This window comes from Coccinella septempunctata, chromosome 8, assembly GCF_907165205.1.
Source record: "Coccinella septempunctata chromosome 8, icCocSept1.1, whole genome shotgun sequence".
In the NCBI taxonomy this organism is placed as follows: domain Eukaryota; kingdom Metazoa; phylum Arthropoda; class Insecta; order Coleoptera; family Coccinellidae; genus Coccinella; species Coccinella septempunctata.
Genome location: NC_058196.1, coordinates 23664130 through 23684374, shown reverse-complemented (window position 1 = coordinate 23684374; position 20245 = coordinate 23664130). Strand labels below are relative to the sequence as shown.

Sequence of the window (20245 nt, the reverse complement as noted above, 5' to 3'; positions counted from 1 at the left end):
AGAATTGTACAAGCTGGCAACATCGACTGAAATATGCCTTGATAATAAAGGACAATAAATGCATTATCTTGATGAGATAGACAAAGATGGCTGTCTATGAAGTCTGCGACGAACGAGGAAGGTCTATGGTTTATGGGATTTTTATGGCAGGTTGCAGTTGAAGCTCGCCAGTAAGTACGCCTGTAGATCAACAGCTGTTATTTTATAAACAAGCTGATCGGACATTGTTCTTTTCATTGTCTTGTATGCGCTGTTGCCAAATCTTAAATTCCGCACAAAGCGATTTAAATTTTAAAACCCCATATTTGAAGAATGATTTTGAATAGTTTCCGCGGTGAATTTGAAAAAATCATGAATTAAACTCATAATTATTCAGTTTGAACTTGTATATGCAGTGATAACCCGAATTGAGGAGAATTCCCCATTTGCGTTTATACAAACTGATTTAATTATTTGCAAGGCAGATACAAGAGATCAGTTTTCAAACATTTATTTCTGCTACATTCTTCATTTAAAATTAAAAGAAAAGTCAAATGAAAGATAGAAAAAATAAATTTTCTGGAACTTCTCGCATAACTTCACTCAAACATAAAATTCTCAAATGCCACCACTCTTTTGGGTCTCCAAGTAGAAGGAAATTCTTTATCATTCTCTTCATTCACAATCTTTCTGATTGTGGAAACATTCAGCTAAAATATGAATCGTTAAGATTCAGACGAAATATTTTATAAATTCATTTACATTGAACATGCTCTCCACCGTCTGATATATCAGGGTTTACTACTAGTTGTATGAGCGAACCTGAATTCTAAATAGTTCTTCCTGAAAACCTGCCTTTTCTCTTTTTCAATCACTTTCGTAATTTTTGTAATACCAATTGATATTACTTGTGGCAACGGCGCTACGATATTAACGACATTTCATGAGTGCCAACCTTACTTCCTTACTAGTTACAAAAACTTGAGCAAATTATTTCATGGTCAACAGAATGCTAAAATGAAAATGAATGGAGTATAATGATTACAGTCTGAGGTTGTCTACACGAAGAAGGTCTCACAGGTGTTTTAAAAAGGTTTCAACAATATCGACGCAGTTGAAATTCCTCTCTTTTCTATAAAAAATATTAATTTTTCTGAAAAAAATCGGTGGCTCTGCAGTACATGGATAGAAATCGCCTGTGATCTTATCAATATCTTAATTGCAATGAGGATTGTTTATATGAGTGGGCATACCAACTAATAAAACATCATTCGAACGAAAACAGCGACTTTATCAATTCAGCCTTCGTACTACCACCTCGAAAACAACAGATGCACCAAGAAAAACACTTAAGGATTCCGCTCATTGAAGAATCCACCGTCGAAATTTCTAATCTAATTTCACACGATGAAGTGTTTCACTGTTGTGCGTCCCGGTCCTGAGGTTAATAATAAGAAAACAAATCCTGAACCACTTACAATTGGGAATCACGAAGTCGGCTGTGAAAGAACAGGGATTGCCGGGTAACGCGTTGCATTTTAAAACTTTTTATCCCTCTGCGAATTTCAATTTTCTCCCTTCGGAACCGAGCTGCGGAAGATTCAATCAGGAAGTGACTATCTGGCCTCTGGATTAGGTGTTGATTTAATTCGGATATGGCGGTTTTGCCGATGTCGTAATTGCGACCTATTGGACCCGGGTGATGGTAGGTACTTCGTTAGGATAAACTTGATTCATGATGAAAAAAATCCATAAATGATAAGTAAACAGAATACCGCACGTCTGTCGTACTCTACATACATATAGGGTGTATTTGAAGGTGAGGCATTTTTGTCAACAGAAGGTATAACAGGTCAAAATGAGTGTTTCAACAAAAATCACCTATACAAAACCCTCAAGATGACAAAGTTGGAAAAAAAATTTTAAATAATTACTAAAATACTTCGTATACTTTCATTTGATTTTGAAGGGTTAAAAAAAAACAATAAAATTGTTCACATATAGGTATATAACGTTTCGAGCTGTGCCTTTTTTCAAATTTTATAAATTTGAAAAAGGGCACAGCCCGAAACGTAATACATATATATGTGAACGATTTGATTGTTTTTTGTGAACCCGTCAAAATCAAATAAAAGTATACAAAGTAAACAAAAAAGAGTAAATACATCCACTTGATGAAAATTACTAAAATAGATCCTAATACGACCCTAGACCGTTTGTTAGCTGAATTATCGCAAAGCAGTGGAAAAAACTTATCTCCTGATTAGACCGTTTAGGATATTTGTTCGTTCGATATTTACGTGGTAATGAAAATGGAAACTTAGGATTGCCGAATTGTTGTCATCATTATTTTTTAGTAACTTTCAAGATTTTATGGAATGGCTCATTTCGATACAAACTGATAAAAGAAACTTAGGACACAAGTGTAAAAAATAGAATAATACTTCAAAATCTGACCAATAAAATTCCTCAAAATTATTCACAAATTTTATCACAATGGGCATCACAATCTTTTTGTTCGAACATTCCAACAATCGTCGTAAAAAAAAAGGAGAAATGGGGAAACATGATAGCACCTTTGCAACATAACTAACATAAGCACATTCAAGAAACTGCATCGACTTTCTAAATTTTTTTCACCCTAAATTGCACTATACAACAATTATGATTCTCTCAAAAGTGACCTGATGGATCTAACCCGATGAACTTGATACTGAACCATTCATTGTCCAGCCATAGGTATGTTCAAATACCCTGTATACAGTGTGAGTTTCGAACTTTGAAATATGACCTCAAGTAGCATTCTTTAGATTCTGATTGATTGAAGACAGTGGAAAGTGGAAGATAAAACTTAAGTGACATAGAGGCAATCTGTAGGTTTCTTATTTAAAATGATCTTGCTTTGTACAATCCGCAAGACTTTTCCTTTCGGTTATATCCAACTTATTGACAAAATTATTTCAACAGAACAATGAGCTTTCCATAGATCCAATAATTTCGCAATCTTCAAGTTCCACTATTTCATTCATCATATTTTGATCCTGACACCAAAATGGCATAGTTTCCAAAATTCGAGTTTGCAACAAACTTGTTGAATTCAAATTGAGATCAACCTGAACACCTCATGAAAATCATTCCTCTCTATGATCGAATGTAGTCGGAGTAGGGAGAATTCCGAAAAATTTTCGTTCCAGTGATGCGAGCTAGTCATGAAAGGGCTTAGGAAAACTCCTCAATTTGGGTTATCACTGCATATGCAAATTTAAACTGAATAATTTTGAGTTTCATTTATGATTATTTCAAATTCACCACGGAAACTATGCAAAATCATCCTTCAAATATGGGGTTTTAAAATTTAAATCGCTTTGTGCGGAGTTTACGATTTGGCAACAACACATACAAGACAATGAAAAGAACAATGGTCGATCAGCTTGTTTATAAAATAACAGCTGTTGATCTCCAGGCGCCTACTTACTGGAGAGCTTCAACTGCAACCGGCCATAAAAATCCCATAAAATTTTACGACCTTCCTCGTTCGTCGCAGACTTCATAGACAGCCATCTTTGTCTATCTCATCAAAGGGAATGCAATTGTTGTCCTTTATTATCAAGGCATATTTCAGTCGATGTTGCCAGCTTGTGCAATTCTCATTAAACGCTTCAAACTTTAGATATCCATCTTTCTTTTTCATTTTTAAGTTCTTAAAATAATTTTTTTTGGGAAACGGTTGAAATGGTTATTTCAAAATGTGACGTTTCAAAGATATTGCATAAAAAATACATCATTTTCGTCAGAAGCAGTATTCCCTATTTTAGAACGATTACGGGATCATTGTCCCTCGTCAATATAGTGTAGCGCTAAACATTCTAAAAGGAGGATGGAATGCAGGACGACGTTTTGAGAAATTCTCATGACGATGGGAAAACTGTCCCGCAAAAACTGAACCAACGATGGACAATGATCCTGCAACCAGTCTACAGTTGCGTTTGGATATTTCGTCTTCTGCAATTAGGATCTCCGATCAAATTTATCCGACCATTTTTTCCTGTCCCTGGATAAATGTTTGTAGATGATATAACAATGAAACCATTATTGATGAATTCATGAAAATAGGAAGAAAATTCTCAACCCAAAATATAATATGCATGTAAGTTTTTCGTCGAACCAATATTTTCCACATCTAGAATTTCCAAATTGTACCTGTGGTGTGTAGCCAGGTTACCATCAAGCTTTTCCAGGTATACTCATCGGGGTATTTCGTTGGGATCACAAAGGGAATTGTATTCAGTTGCCTGGATATAGATGTCGAATTTCTGCGGATCCATATTAGGAAAACTAATAATTCATTCATATAACCGAGCCCTGAATTAGTGCGGATTCACCGCTCTTAGACCTCGCATAATTCTGAATAATGTAGGAACAATGGGCGATGTATATGTAGATTATAACGAGGTGTGGAACAATCGCCAATTACTAAGGGAGTCTCGGGTTATTATGATGAATTTCTGATATAATACTATGTTGCAGTAGTCTATACTTGTATCGATTGGATCGTATGGTTTGTAGGATGTTTCGTTGATAATTGTTCAGAAGGCAAACTGATTTTTTGGAAGAAATACAAAAAAATATGCTCGAGATCTGGACATTTGAATCTGAAGAAAATGATATTTTATAGTGGATGGAATTGCATGGTGTGGTGGACTTCCATTGGGAAGACCTTGAAGACCACCATAACTATATGCTTGAGTAGAGCATCAGGTGAGCTCTGAGATCTACCCCTGCAGTTTCTGGTAGATTTAATCTCTGTATACCTCCCATTTACGGAAATGGTTATGAAGACAGCTTTTAGAGTATAGGAACAGAAGACATGGCGTGAAAGTGGACCAGCTTCTGCTTTGATGAACCCTAATGCAGGGTAATTGTTCCTGATATAGATCTGTAATCTATTCCAAACAGGATTCTTATGGCTGAAGGTCGCTCTGCATTGTCCACAGGTCTGGAATGGAGAGTGTGGGTGCTTGTTTCAACCTAGAAAAGGAACGTTCCATAGTGCTTGCTGAAATGTATGCTCTTTCTGTCTGCACGATGGATTTACCGCACAATATACTCCGGAGAAGCCATCTGTATAAGCTGCGATAATCAGGGAACCACTGACATTCATTTCTGAGGAGAAGGTTGACTCATACATTGTACTATTCAATATTTTCGCCATAGCCGTCTCGATAATTGGTGACATGAATATGCCTGTAAGAGGTACTCTCGGAGGTACTGGAATAAGATTCAGATTTGATGGAGGCCTGTTTAACCTGAAGCGCCTCAGAGCAAAAACCCGTACCAAGTTCATCACGGAATTTCAATATGCAGACGACTGCGCACTTATCGCTAGCAGCTCAGAGGATCTACAGATAATGTTGGACACCTATAAACATATATACGAAGCTTTGGGCCTTAGACCCAATATTGACAAAACCAAAATCCTAATTAGTCCGCTAAGAAAGCGTTCAAACAAATATCAGCCTGGAGGATGAAACTCTAGAACAGGTCGAGCAGTTCAAATACTTGGGAAGCTTCATGGATACTAGGGCTAACCTGGACATGGAATACACAACCGTTTTAATTCGGCATCACGGGCATTCTGGGAGTTAAAGGACAGATTATTTGAAAATAACGACCTCAATCTGAAGACCAAGACAGCTGTTTACAAAGCAATAGTCCTCCCAACACTTCTTTACGGAAGCGAAAGCTGGACACCCTACAGGAGACATATTGAACAGCTTGAACAAACGCAACAACGTCATCTAAGACAAATAATGCATATTAGATGGTTTCACAAAGTTTCGAATGCAGAAGTCTGGCAACGCGCCAGTTGTACAACAATTGAGACTCAAGTAACGAGAGCCCGACTCAGATGGAGCGGCCACATTTTGAGGCTGCAAGACACAAGACTTCCCAAAATAGCTCTGCATGGCGAATTCACAAAGGGGGCTCGGAAACCAAAAGGCCAGTATAAGAGGTTTAAGGATATACTGCATCAATCCCTTAAATCAGATAATGCCAATCATAAGTGGGAACAACTAGCGTTAGATAGATCACAGTGGAGGTCTTTGGCCCACAGTTATAATGGAGAATAGAGAAGAATACAGCGGCGGCCAGATCTGGTTGGTGACTATCCATGCCCGGAGTGTGGAAAGATCTGTAGATCGCAGCTGGGTCTCTTCAGTCACAGTCGCAAGTCGCCCTAGAAAATTAGGGTTTCATAGCACCGATTTTTTGTTTTTGTACGGTAACGGGATACAGCAATAGATGAAAAGTGGAATGCAGGAAATCTCTGCGTGAGCTGGGTTCTGTAACATCTACAGTGATTGCTGGAATAAGTAAAAGATACTCCATCACACTTCACATATGTTATGACAGTCAACTGTCAACTCCTTCACCCAGAAGGGAAGAAACCGAATGAGGAGTAAACGGAATTCATAATCCAGGCCTACAATACTTGAAAGTCTCAAATTTGTATCAAACCAAACCTCATCAATCTAGTAGAAGAATAAGCCAACATAAGTAAACTTGTTAGTGTTCTGACAGGTGAGTGCAGATTAAGAATTTGTTATAATAAAGTTATACCTGCTGACAATGATGAGTACAACATGTGCTGGGGTGAAGTCAGAACAATATGCATACTGCCTTCTAGGAACACTATCAAAGTCAAAACGCTTAAGTCGGCACTCAGTTGAGTCAATACTAATCAAAGGGCTTATCGTTAAGCAAGATGATGACCTTTTTAAAAGCTGAGTTCAATTTTGCAATTTGAGAGATTTAGAGAACATCTTAACAAGGTTCGAAAACTTGGTGCCTCGTAAGGTTTCTGCGGATTTTGCATCGGATGATGCTCTCATACACACATCACTAATTGAAAAATGATCTCAGTAGCTTTGGATGAGTCTCGAAGTTAGATGGAGCAGCTCAAGGGAAGTTGTTGAAAGAATTTTTCATTAAGAATGATAATCAATTAGCAAAAATTGAAAGAATTGATAAAGGAGATACAGATACCAAATTATACGACAAATACGTGAACTGAATCAATATTCGAATGCCATTTGGGTCATGGCTCGGTTGACAACAAAAAATAAACCATCAAAAGCAAACCTTGGTGTGTTGCTGCAGCCTAGATGAACAGGAATAATTTATGACGGCATAAGTAACTCCGATTGTTAAATTACTCCGGTTCATTGCTCTAATACACTCGCACAGGCTGAATTATGAATGAGCAGTCGGTGTCGTATACGCTGGTTATTATGGGGTGTAAGACAATTACACGACTGAGAGGAAGGAACTCAATAATTCATACCGTGTCTCGAGCATTGTGCCTAAGTATGGGTACTTAAAGCGCGCTGGATGACAAAGTTGCCGTTACGTCGTCGTCCTTGCTACGATAATGTCTCGTGAATAACAGGGGTTGTATCGCGTTAAAGTTTAATTCTGTTTTAATACGGGACGTTTGAGTGAACGTCATCGCGGTCTACGTCGATCCTGGAAAGGATTCCTCCATGAGGAAGAGAGGGGTCGACAGAAACGGTGTAACTAGATAGTTTCCACACCCGCTGCTTTTGTCACGAGTTGAAGGCGAGCTAATTCATCACTCGAATGTATGTGAATCATGTAGTTCTAGCTAGATTCTTCTCCTCTGTCTTCAGTCCTCTTTCATCCAGTATCGGACATAGGCCTCTTCCATGCTTCTATGTCTTATGCTGTTCTCATCCATTGTTTTCTAGCTAGAGTTACTGCATCTCTTTCTTGGTGTTCCTATGCCTTTTGTTTCTGGGGGCCTCCAAGATGTCACTTGTATGAGCATCTCCTTTCATTTTGCCAACTATGTTTGGCTATTCTATCCATGTGTCGGTGTTTTTTTTGTTGCTCGGAATTGTTTTTCTTGAGCCTACACCCAGTTCTTTCAGTTACTGTCAGTTTTTCTGCCACTGTTGTTGTTACTGGCATAGTTTCTAGACCATGAACTGCCATTGGTGACGTAGTCGTTGACTATGCCTGGAAAAATTCCTTTAACGTAATCCTGACAGCACATGGACGACTCTAATTTAACAAGAGTCATTTTAGCGACTTTAATTTATCAACTCCGTCTTGATCTTTCGCGCAAAGAAACTGCAACACCCAGAAGGAGCTATTTAAATGTAGAATTTTCTTTCTGTAAAACATAGATAGTATAGCAAGGAGTAGGTAAGTGATTGAAATTAGGAGAAAAAAAACGATGGGTTTACATTTTTTTTATTTAATTTGTTAATAATGTGTTTGTCCAACGCGGTTATCTATAGATACACCCCTCAACACGTCTTGCCATTGATGCGAGAAGATGGTCTATTTCTTCTTGAGGGATACTATCCTAAGCTACCTGTACTTCATGTCTCAGAGCCGCCAAAGTCCGTGCGGGCTCAAACATGCTTCATGGGCGGAAGATCGGGAGATCTGGGGGGCCCTGGCAAAAGATTCAAATGGGTCACTTCAAAAAAGTTTTAACTAACTCTGGCAACATGAGGTCGAGCATTATCTTGCTGACATATTGGATACTCGAGCCAGTTAAGGTAAGGCAGAACATATGGCTCCACTATTTCTTGAAGGTAACGCAGCGCTGTCATGTTACCTCGAATAAAGACTAAAGGTAACCTACTTCCATGTTCAATAGCACCCCATACCATATCGCCTACTGTCTGGTCTACATGACGCTCAATATCAAAATGAGGTTCACGTCTTTCTCCTCGACGTCGTCTAACCCTTGGTTGGCCATCATGTGCACCCAAGGAGAATAGAGATTCATCAGAAAAGACGGGCTGATGCCATTCCATCTTCCAATGTTGTCGTTATCTGCACCACTGAAATCGTTGCCGTCGATGCTCAATCCTAAAGGGTAACACAAGATGGGGTCGATAACGCTGCAGTTCAAAAGACCTTATAAGGCGGTAAACCTTTCGGACGGTTACAGGATGGACTTGTTCTCCTAACCACTCATCAGCCAAAGATCGATTTGTCGCAAATCGGTCTCTAATGACCATAAGTCTTAGACGCCGATCTTGAACTTCAATTGTGCCCCTTCGACGTCTGGTGCCCGATCTTCATCGATTTTGGGCATTATCAAACCACGCTTGACAACATCTCATAACAGTACTTGGATTTCTGTTCGTACGGTTAGCGATTTCTCGAAATGACCACCACTTCTTCTGTGGACCAATAATTCGACCTCTTTCGAATGCACTCAGCTAGCGATAGACGTGTTCTGGGCATTTTAACAACAATTAAACATCGACTTTGGATCTCCTCGAACAGCTGGTTTATATGAAAAAAACCTTCACAATGTTTTACCAAAAACTATTCAAAATTTGAACACTTCCTTCCAGGTGTTACAGTTTCTTTGTCAGTTAGTATATTTATATAATAGTTGGTCAAGTACCCTATATAGAATCAAACCGTGATACAGTTGGACTTGAAAGTGAATACGACTTAGGAGACCGTGAAAAATCATACCAAATCTAGGACTCTCCGCACTCGGCATCATCAGAGCCGATGATCTAATGTTAGCAGCAATCAATTTCCAATTCAATCTGGCCGGCCAATACTGCCCCATCTGACGTCGCCATAGATTGCGAACTCGAGTCTGCGTTAACAGTAAATGGCCCAAGAGGGGACAATAATTTCGAATCCGACAGTTGCACTAAGACACATTGCTGTTTGCCAGAAATTCGTTTCAGCCAGGAGAGGATTTACTAGAAAATGGCATGGAGGCATTGACGAGTTACCCCTCAGTTCTGCGATCCGCATAAAAATTCGATGTTCCGCTCCATTGATCGAGGTGTGTGGAGAATTTGGCGTCGCCGCTATCAGAAGTCGCAATTTGTGCGAGTGGTCGGTGAAATTTCAGGTCTGAACTGACGAAATGCGTCCTATTTATTACTGAAGAAAAGTGTTCCGATATTAGTTTCAGATGAAGTGCGCTTTTATAGGTACTAAAATCATATTTTTGAGCATGCTTCTCTGATGGAAAGCTATATGATTACAAAAACTATAAACAAAATTATTGTAGAACGAGTGCTACAATTCTTCGATGTTTGTTGGAGCTCTTTCGTTTCTTAGCGCTAGTTTGGTTTAATCTAAACTCAGATAAACTTAACTATTCGTCTTGAACATTCCGTGGTTTGCACTATCCCAGATAACAAAATTTGAATTAGTGGATAGGATCGCAAACATTCATTCATTCATTGCTGCATTTCGTTACCGGGAATAAATCTACAAAAAAATAAAAAAAAAGAACAGACTTATAATTTCTTAGGGCTAATTGCGACTGTGTGCTCTCCTGTGACTGAAGAGACCCAGCTGTGACCTACAGATCTTTCCACACTCCGGGCAGGGATAGTCACCAACCAGATCTGGACGCCGCTGTATTCTTTTCGAGTCTCCATTATAACTGTGCAACATAGACCTCCACTGTGACCTGTATAACGCTAGTTGTTCCCATTTATGATTTGCATTAACTGATTTCAGGGATTGATGAAGTGTATCCTTAAATCGCTTATACTGGCCTCCTGGTTTTCCGAGCTCCCTCTGTCAATTCGCCATACATAGCTATTTTGGGAAGTCTTGTGTCTTGCATCCTCAGAATGTGGCCGCTCCATCTGAGTCGGGCCCTCGTTACTTGAGTCTCAACTGTTGTACAACTCGCGCGTTGTACGTAAGAGTTCTGTATTCGAAACTTTCTGGAAGCATCTGATGTGCATTATCTGTCTTAGATGACGTTGTTGCGTTTGTTCAAGCTGTTTAATATGTCGCCTGTAGGGCGTCCAGCTTTCGATTCCGTAAAGGAGAGTTGGAAGGACGACTGCTTTGTAAACAGCTGTCTTGGTCTTCAGATTGGGGTCGTGATTTTGAAACACTATGACCTTTAGCTTCCAGAATGCCCGTGATGCCGAATTGATACGGTTGTGTATTTCCGTGTCTAGGTTAGCCCTAGTATTTATGAAGCTTCCCAAGTAATTGAACGACTCGACCTGTTCTAGAGTTTCATTCTCCAGGTTGATATGTGTTTGAAGGCTTTCTGGCGGACTCACCAGGATTTTGGTTATGTCGATATTGAGTCTAAGGCCTAAAGCTTCGTATATATGTTTATAAATATCCAGCATTATCTGTAGATCCTCTGGGCTGCTAGCGATAAGTGCGCAGTCGTCTGCATATTGATGTTCCGTGATAAACTTTTAACGGGTTTTTGCTCTGAGGCGCTTCAGGTTAAATGGGCCTCCATCAAATCTGAATCTTTTTACAACACCTCTTACAGGCATACTCATGTCAGCAATTATCGAGACAGCTATGACGAAAATATTGAACAGTAAAGTTGTGTTGGTTTGTGTTGTTGGTTTGAAGGCTTTCACTTACTGCTAAGAATTTTTCGGGTACTCTAAGGCGTCCCATGATTTTCCATAGCGTTCTTCGATTCACCGAGTCGAAGGCCTTATTTAAATCGACATAGGCTGTATAGATCCTTGACTGTTGTTCACGGGCCTTCTCTTGCAGCTGTCGCAGTGTGAAAATTAGGTCCACCGTACCTCGATCTGGTCGAAAGCCGCACTGGGATTCAGGTAAAAGCTTTTCTAAGAGTGGAATCAGACGATTAGCCATAATCTTCGAGAGAATTTTGCCGGCCACGCTAAGCAACGATATGCCCCTGTAATTGTTGCAATTAGACGTATCGCCTTTGTTCTTATAAGTTCGCAAACAAACCATTGATCATCAGTCTCTTCTGGAAATCGGAAGTAGCTCCCAAAGCCGGCTACTTTCAATGGGCTGAATTAGGTTGAATTAGTGTCCAATGTCTTTTTATCTGGAAAACCCATAATAAATAGATTGAGGGATGACTGAACAAGAGATGAACATGATTTTTAATCATCGACTCTACATGTTTCGAACCCATCAGCTCATCTTCAGGAGTCAAAATCACGCCGAGTGAAGATAATAATTTTCCATATGAATGCGTACTATAAGTTGGTTTTCAGGTGCCAACCTAAGCCGTCTATATCTTTGCAAAGGTGGTTAAAAAAATATAGGGGAGACTGGGGAGGGTTGATACGTTTTTGGAATATTTATTTTTGTAAAATGAATTATATGAAGAAACAGGAATTTTATAACATTATATAATTCTTCGATTAATCGTTCTACGAAATAAATATAGAATTCTCAAAATATAAACATCCCATTCTGTACAAAACGTTGAGCACAAAAACATGCAAACTGTCTCAAGCCTCCCCATATATAGGAGGATTGATACGGTGTACTGGGAGGCATGAGACACATAAACTGAAAATATAAGCCCCATTGTTATCACTTGCAAATGTCACATATAAACATTTTTGTGCCATTTCTAACACGGTCACATTCTTCGTGGCACCATTGCGAGCACACCTGACGCCTGATCCAGAATTACTAGATCAGTAGGTAGGTCAGCAATGATACTGGTTTGCTTCGGTCCCGTAGGTGCAGAAACATGTACAGAAGGTAGGTTGGATGGTAAAAACGCCTTTATGTAGGCCTGTCCAACCAGCTCCGGAATATTTTTTAAATATGATACATGTATCAGGCCTCCCCACCCTAAATGTCTCAAACCTCCCTGAAAGCAAGTTTTAAAGTAATTTATGTTTTCATTTTATACCCATACATTTTGGCAACCTAATAAGACAGTAAATTAAGTAGGTTTATGTATATTTCAAAGTCAAATGTTTGTTTATGCTGAAAAACTAATGCATGATCATAAAACCCTTAGGTAACGCGAGTAAATACTTACAATTTCTCACCTCGAAACACTCTTTGTTGAATATTTCACGAACGAACTACTGTTAGCCTTACAGATTAAGGTCATATAGTGCTTTCTGCCAGAGAATAGTGTTTACCAGTATATTACTTTTTAAAACGGCTACAGACCGCGGATATAAGCCTGTATCAAGCCTCCCCATGTATCAATGCTCCCTAGTCTCCCCTATATAAAAGACCCACAATAATATTTGAGCCCTTACATTTTTTCGCAACGATTCATTTACACCCTGTAAAATGTCTATTTCACTAACATCCATTTCTCCTTTTCTTCCGTTGTCTCCAGCCCCTGTTCCCTGTAACGCCCACCATCTGAATAATCGTGTCATTTCCACATCGGCAGCCGTTCCTATCAAGCCAATTCCGAAGTTTAAATTAATCTGTATTCGAATTTTATGAAAACAAATTACAGTGCCTCGCTAATTAAAACCGTTCGAATCGGCATTGTCGCATGCAACGCCTCACAAATGTATTATTTTCGAATGCACTTTCGAGCAGTTTTGTTACGAGCACTTTCACGCTGATGACATTGCCATAGGCGTACAAGAGTATGCTTCAATTATTTGTAGAATCTAGGTGGAAAATATTCCGGAATCATAATAGTTTCAATGTTTTATGCAAAGCATATAAATATTACAGTATCTTCAAAAGTAGTCGAGACGGTGTAGACCACAGATCATGTTCCTACACTCGTCAGTCTTCGATAGAACTCAAAATACCTACAGAGGACAGCGTGAATGAAAGTCTACGTTGAATCTGAGAAAGATGATTTTATGATTATTATCAAGGGAAGGAGTGTCATTCTTCTGCTGTTTAAAATTTGAATGAGAATTGAAGATTTCCTCTCCTGTCAAAACTGGTAATTCACTTGATTTTGTGCTTTAGAGATGCAACTAGTTTGGGACCAGTTGGAGAATTGCACGTACGCTCATGCCTGAAATATTTAGTTATTGTCGTTAAAGGTATGTACAATTTAGAGCAGAGTTGTTTGTTAGAGAGATGTAATAACTTGCAGCGTTATTATTCCGTGCATGAATACTGAATATTGTTTAATTAACTTGGTCATGAAATGAGAAAATAAGGGCAGGGCGCTTCTAGGTATTTCACGATTATTCCTTATTTGAATTCTTTGTTTGCCGAATTCGAGAACATATGAAAATTACGCAATTTTTCATTCCTAATTGTACTCATTTTATGATCAAGAGCTGAGTATGGAAAATACCACATGGATGATGAAATATCAGAAATAGTTTTCAAGAATATTCTTCTAAAAAATGATACGCGAATGTATTTGAAATTTGTTTCTCTCTCCACAGCATCCCTGTTTCTATAGGGATTACAGAATACGCCGACGACTGGTAGGCCGAGGATAAATGCAATTGGACAGTTGACGATTGGTGTTGGTGCTTAGAAACGATTGACGAAACAATTGACTGGTGGAAAATCAAGCTGAATGGACAAAAGAGCCAAGCAATATTACTACAGAAGAGAGGACTGCGACCCACAACGAATCTAGAAGTTGACGGCGAAGAAATCCACTGGAAAAATGAAGCCAAATATTTAGGAATAACGCTTGACGAAAGACTTACTTGGAAAAGTCATATCAAACAAGCAATCGACAAAACGAAAGTAGCGATGAATAGACTCTACCCTCTAATAGGAAGAAGAAGCCACATGTCGAAAGAGACAAAACTGAAGATAATCAAGGCCGTTGCTAGGCCTCAACTGACTTATGGATCAGTTGCCTGGGGTTTCGCGGCAAAGAACCATATCAAAAGAATTCAGGCCACTAAAAACAAGCTGCTACGATGTGCAATAGACGCACCTCGGTTTGTCAGGAATAGACAGATTTATAGGGACCTAAAATGGGAAACCATAACGGAATTCATGAACAGAAAAGCAGAGAAATTATTCGAAACAGCGAAAAACCATCCGAATCAAGAACTCAGGAGACTAGTGGACTACGACCCAGAGGAAGACAAAAGGAGAATGCGAATTTACCGAAGGAGACCAAGAGATCAATAAAGAAGAGATTAAAATAAGAACATAAACTCATTGAAAAATCCAATAAAGTGTTATCCATTAGAGGATAAACACAAATCCCAGCACGATAGTGTGCGAGAAGAAAACCGACTAAGAGATGAACGGTTTATAGGCAAATGCCCGGAACCAATATTCAAGAAGCAGCTAAGGGTTTTTAGTGAGTATCGAGCTCAGGAGAGTGAGAATCTCCACACTTGTTCCCCCTCAGGAGAGGGTGGTTCGTCTGATTTGCAGATTTTCCCCCTGCTACACCAAAAAAAAAATGGTGTTGGTGCTCATTTACTGATGAGTCCAGATGTCGTCAGTTCAACTCCGATAGACGCAGTCTTGTAAGGAGGAAGTTGGAAGTATTCAGCTGATAGTTCCCACAACAGCTTTTGGAGAAGGTTCCATATGTCTATGGGGTCGTATTTTTTTGAACCATGGCACATCAAATGATCTGTTTTAGGTTAAATAATTGAACTAGAAATATCAAATATGAATTTGTTTTTCAATGAGTGTCAAAGCCTGGTCAGATGGAAATCTCATTTCTATTCAGTATTTCATTCTTGGTTTCATCATTGAGTATCAAACCTCAATACGTGTGACAATTTGAAAACTTGCCAGGCCAATTATGTCGCGAAAAGGATGTTTTCAGAGAAAATGCCGAAACAGGTCAATTTTTATTCGAAGATGGTCATATTTTGAGCAGAATTGTAAGCTGAAATCTCCTCAACCCTAGGTGTAGGTGCTATCACCCCTAAATTCTTAATAGAAAATAAGGGGTGAGGTTTACCTCAATTGAAAGATCACTTGTCTCTCTACATGAATAATATGGTTTGCAAATTTTTATTGATTCCTTGAAGTAGGAAGATGACAATTTGAAAACTTGCCAGGCCAATTATGTCTCGACAAGGATGTTTTCAAAGAAAAAGCCGGAACATTTCAACAATTAAAGGGAGGGGGAGATATTTTGAGCAATATTGTAATCCCAAATCTCCGCAAATCTAGGTGTAGGAGCTATATATTCCCCTAAATTCTTCATAGTGAATAGAGGGTTAGCTACACTTCAATTGGAAGACACTATACCCCTCTACATAATACTATTGTCCTCCAATTGAGGTATAGCCCACCCCCTATTCCCTATTGAGAATTTAGGGGTGATAGCCCCAAAATATGTCCCCCTACGAATAGAAATTGACCTGTTCCGGCATTTTCTCTGAAATCCTCCTTGTCGTGACATAATTAGACTGCCAAGTTTTCAAATTGTCATCCTGTATATTCAATAGTTCTGTGTTAAATGTATAAATTTATGTAAACAAGTATAATTTTTTTTTATAAACCTATAAATAATTCCACATAAAATCATCCACTCTTCATTTGGCCCCTCGTGAATCATCGCCACTCAGACTAACTGACGATGAAAACTGGCTTTTCCAAACACTCATCTCTTCCAGCTTGTACGTTCAACGCGCTGCACCCCTTATCTCACCTACACAGTATTTTGAGAAATGTGAATCCCCGGCATAATACCACTCGTTACCGTTAAGCCCTGAGCGTTTTTTCATGTACATGCGGGGATCTACCTAACTCGACCTTAATTGAATTCGATACAGGGCCATATACAAGGGGAATCGCGGATTCAAACTTCATTGGCTCGGTTGGAAACACACAAAGGCACGTCTGGTCGAGCCCTAAGCTTTTCCGAGAACAGCTGAAAGTCAGCCGTATGAAGTTGACTGAATTCCATAACGTGGATTGTTCTGATATTCTTTCTAATCTGAAGAAACAAAGTTACTGTTGACACTGAATGATTCATTCCGATTTGGAGTCAAATTTTACTAATGAGGTACATTTCTTCACGATAATCATTGTCGATAAGCTGAACCAGATACTCGAATTTTCATTTTCACTGGGTGTTTTCGAGCCAGGGCCAATAGATTCTGTGAGCAATTGTTTAAGAAAGAGGGAAGTCAAATAAAGAAAGAGAAGGCTATCAAAATGTAAACGACTAATTGAATGCGTCAAGTTCAATTGTTTGAAATCAGTTTGACTTGAATTGAAAAGAATAATAAATATTCATTGGTTATACACGGTGAGTCTTTGACTCGTACAGATATTTCAACAGTAGATTTTTGAGGTCAAAAGTAACACTGTTTTCTATACCATTTTTTCCAAATCGGCTCAGTTTGAGAGATACAGGCTTGAGGCTGTTGAACAACCATAAATAAATGTTATTTTTAGTTTTATCTCGTTGCTAGAAATGAGAAAAAGCATCCAATCAGAATACAATAACACGATGTGATGAGTTGAAAATAAAATTCAATTCCAGTTCACAATGTTAACAAAACGGTTTTGCAGCAAAGAAAAAGATAAAATATTCGAAAAAAAAACCAATTAGAAGTTTTCATTCATTACATAAGAATGTAGGTTTGACAAGAATACCAGTGTTTTCAGTTTTCACAGAAAATTCTTCCCGAAATGAACAAAAAGATTTAAAACCCTGCTATTATACTCCTCGTGAATTTTTTGGTCCAGCGTTGGGTCAATAATACCCCTCCCATGCTTGTCTACATCACCATCATCGAACATTTCGAATAAATTCATAATCACTCCGAACATGCCGTACTTTCTCCATTCCTTTTTCAATTTTTCAAAGGAAAACACGTTATTTGCATCACTGCCCAATCTTTCCATTGTATTAGTCAGGGCGTGGTGGTAGACCTGAAGCAAGAAATCGAAATCTTGAAGTGTGTCTTCATCGCTGTAAGTGTAAAAGAGGTAGCTGAGGTCCTTGATTGGCGAGTCTACCATAGACAGTTGAACATTGGCGAAAGATGCATCAGATGGTTTCAACACACCACCAGTAATCTGAAAATAAAAAGATGTCTGAATCATTCATCCTGAACTCCAGAAGAACACCTGAAAAAATTTCTTCTTGTTAACCAACAGAAACCTTATTAAATGAATACAAAAATATGTCAACCTTAGATCAAAACGATCGAATGAAATTCGAAAACAAACACACAGCGAAAAATTTCGTACCAAACCTCATTGATTTTTCTCATGGATATCTTCAAAACAACACGAATATGCTGGGATAGATATAAACACTTCCTTCAGAAATAGACTCACTTTATATCCAAAAACAATGTTATCAATCCAACAGTCTGCATGAAAAGCAATCACAGAAACTTCGTTTGTCTTGCGCAGAAGTATATCGCCCAAGAACCCCATTTTTTTCATATATTTATCGACCAGTTCGTGATAGCCATTGCTTTCGAGCATCTTCAGCACTTTTTTCATGTTCTTGATGATGATCCTCAAAAACGACTCTTTCTCGAAATAATTCGACATCACATTGTTCAATTTACCCGTCCAGATATGGAACTCCTCAGGGTTCTGGTCTTGGAAAGCTAAATTCCACCCATGCCATTGCCCAAGGGTGGTTAGCAGTACAATCATATGATTAATATCCATAAGTTGCACTCTACTCCACAGTTTATAATATTGACACATGTTCTTCTGAATGTTCTCATCCCCTTTTTCTGTTCTTTTGGATCTAATTATGTTTCCAAGGTCATACCATGATTCTTTCGTTGCGAATTCTTTTAGTTTTGGAACCACAGTATTGTGAATATAGGATTCTCTATCAAAATTTTGCGTCACTATGGTTCCCACTGATATTCCATCAATCTGGAAATCTTGATCGGACCCATTCACAAGTGGAACATCTTTTTCTTCTTTCGAATATTTCCTGGCTGTTTCATTTGATGAAGGAAAAGAAATGGTAGATATTTTATTTGATGCTTCATCTACTCTCGAACCACTATCACTTATAGGTTCATCTGAGGTTTTTGACGTGTTGATTTCACCAAATATTTCTGATTTTTTTTCAACTGATATTGAAGCACTTAGTAACTCCCCTTTTTCTTCCATATCAGCATGGTTCACAACGAAATCTCGAAATTCTTTAGCTCCTTTCTCGTTCTTGTTCTTGTTCTTGTTTTCTTCCAAACAGTCAAAATTAAAATTTTCTCCAGTATGATCCCGACAACAATGATTATCGTGCTCATCGCTGGACCTGGTTACAGTTTTTATTTCTGGATTTCTTGCCGTTGGTTCCTGAACCTCTTCGTCCACTTTCACATCCAAGAATCTTGAAAGGAATTGCCACATATTAACACAGACCTACTACGAACTCCGAAAGATAACTCAATTCAAGTTTGAGGAAAATATTGACCGCTGATAACATAATCAACATAGAATAATGTCTATTCATAAAATATTGATTATTGGTAGTGGATTTGAAGGGAAAACAGGTTTGAAGTGATTCCTGCAGTGGAATCAATCATTAGAAAAATAAACTCATATTATATTATATTATCATTATCAGTATGGCAGTTTATTCATTATGCCAAGCAAGATGATTGGTCTAAATATTGATCTGCATAAATAAAAATTAAGTCCTGTACAGGGTGGGCAAAATTCGTTGTCTACTGAGGGGATCTCGAGAACTATAGCAGCTACAAGAAAACGGATGACACATTGTCGAGCCTTTTTTTCATGACTAATCCAAATCTAAAAACAAAATCGGCCAATCATTATTAGTTATCGAGTTATAAACAAAAATTGAGATTTTGATGATTCCGAAAAGTTCTCATAAGTCACAGATCTGAAACTCAAACCTTCTTAGGCACTTGCATACGTAGAATCTACCGACAAGAGATTTTTTTCCAATTCAAAAATACAAAATTCAATAAAATTTGCATTTAAAAAAATGAAAGTTCACCTAATGGTTCGAAATGAAAAAATATTTTGAGCTCATCAGTGGATTCTACGTAAAAAGTGCCTGTAGAAGGTTCAAGTTTCAGGTTTGTAACTTCAAAGACAGAAAAGTTATGAGAAATTGTCAAACCAAAAACCAAGTATCGTAGGAGGCTGTGGTTTTCACCATTCTTTGTTTCAAATCTTTTTGTTTTGTTTTGTATTTTTCTTTTGCTATCTTTTATTTTATTACTGTTTTCGTACATCTTTGTATTTGTCTGCAAATGCCTGAAGATGGCGCTAATTTTGTAAGGGTCGATACCTACATATGTCGCAGTTTTGAATGAAGAATTTCGAGCAAACACATTTCTTCTTTTTCATTTCATTCTTTGTTTCTCCGAAAATAAGCTCGAAAATGTGTCACTCGTTTTCTTCTAGCTGCAGTTCTCGAAATCCTCTCAGTAGACAACGAATTGTGCCCATCCTGTACTTATGTATTTTCAGATAAAAGATACTGTACGAAGAATATTTCATTAGTCACCATGAATGCCAGGCACTTTTCATATATACACCCCGTAGATTTAAGCTTCAGTTTTCGTTGTTCATACAATGCAAAATACGA

The 20245-nt window shown here is 38.3% G+C and overlaps 1 protein-coding gene across 1 annotated transcript; it reads right to left on the bottom strand.

Moving 5' to 3' along the window:
* Positions 1–17182: 17182 nt before the first annotated feature.
* Positions 17183–19035, bottom strand: LOC123318373. Its single transcript, XM_044904982.1, has 2 exons — positions 17992–19035; positions 17183–17727 (listed from the first exon to the last, which is right to left on the bottom strand). Exons 1-2 carry the CDS (start codon positions 19033–19035, stop codon positions 17317–17319), a joined length of 1455 nt encoding a protein of 484 aa, XP_044760917.1. The 3' UTR covers positions 17183–17316.
* Between the last annotated feature and the right edge of the window lie 1210 nt (positions 19036–20245).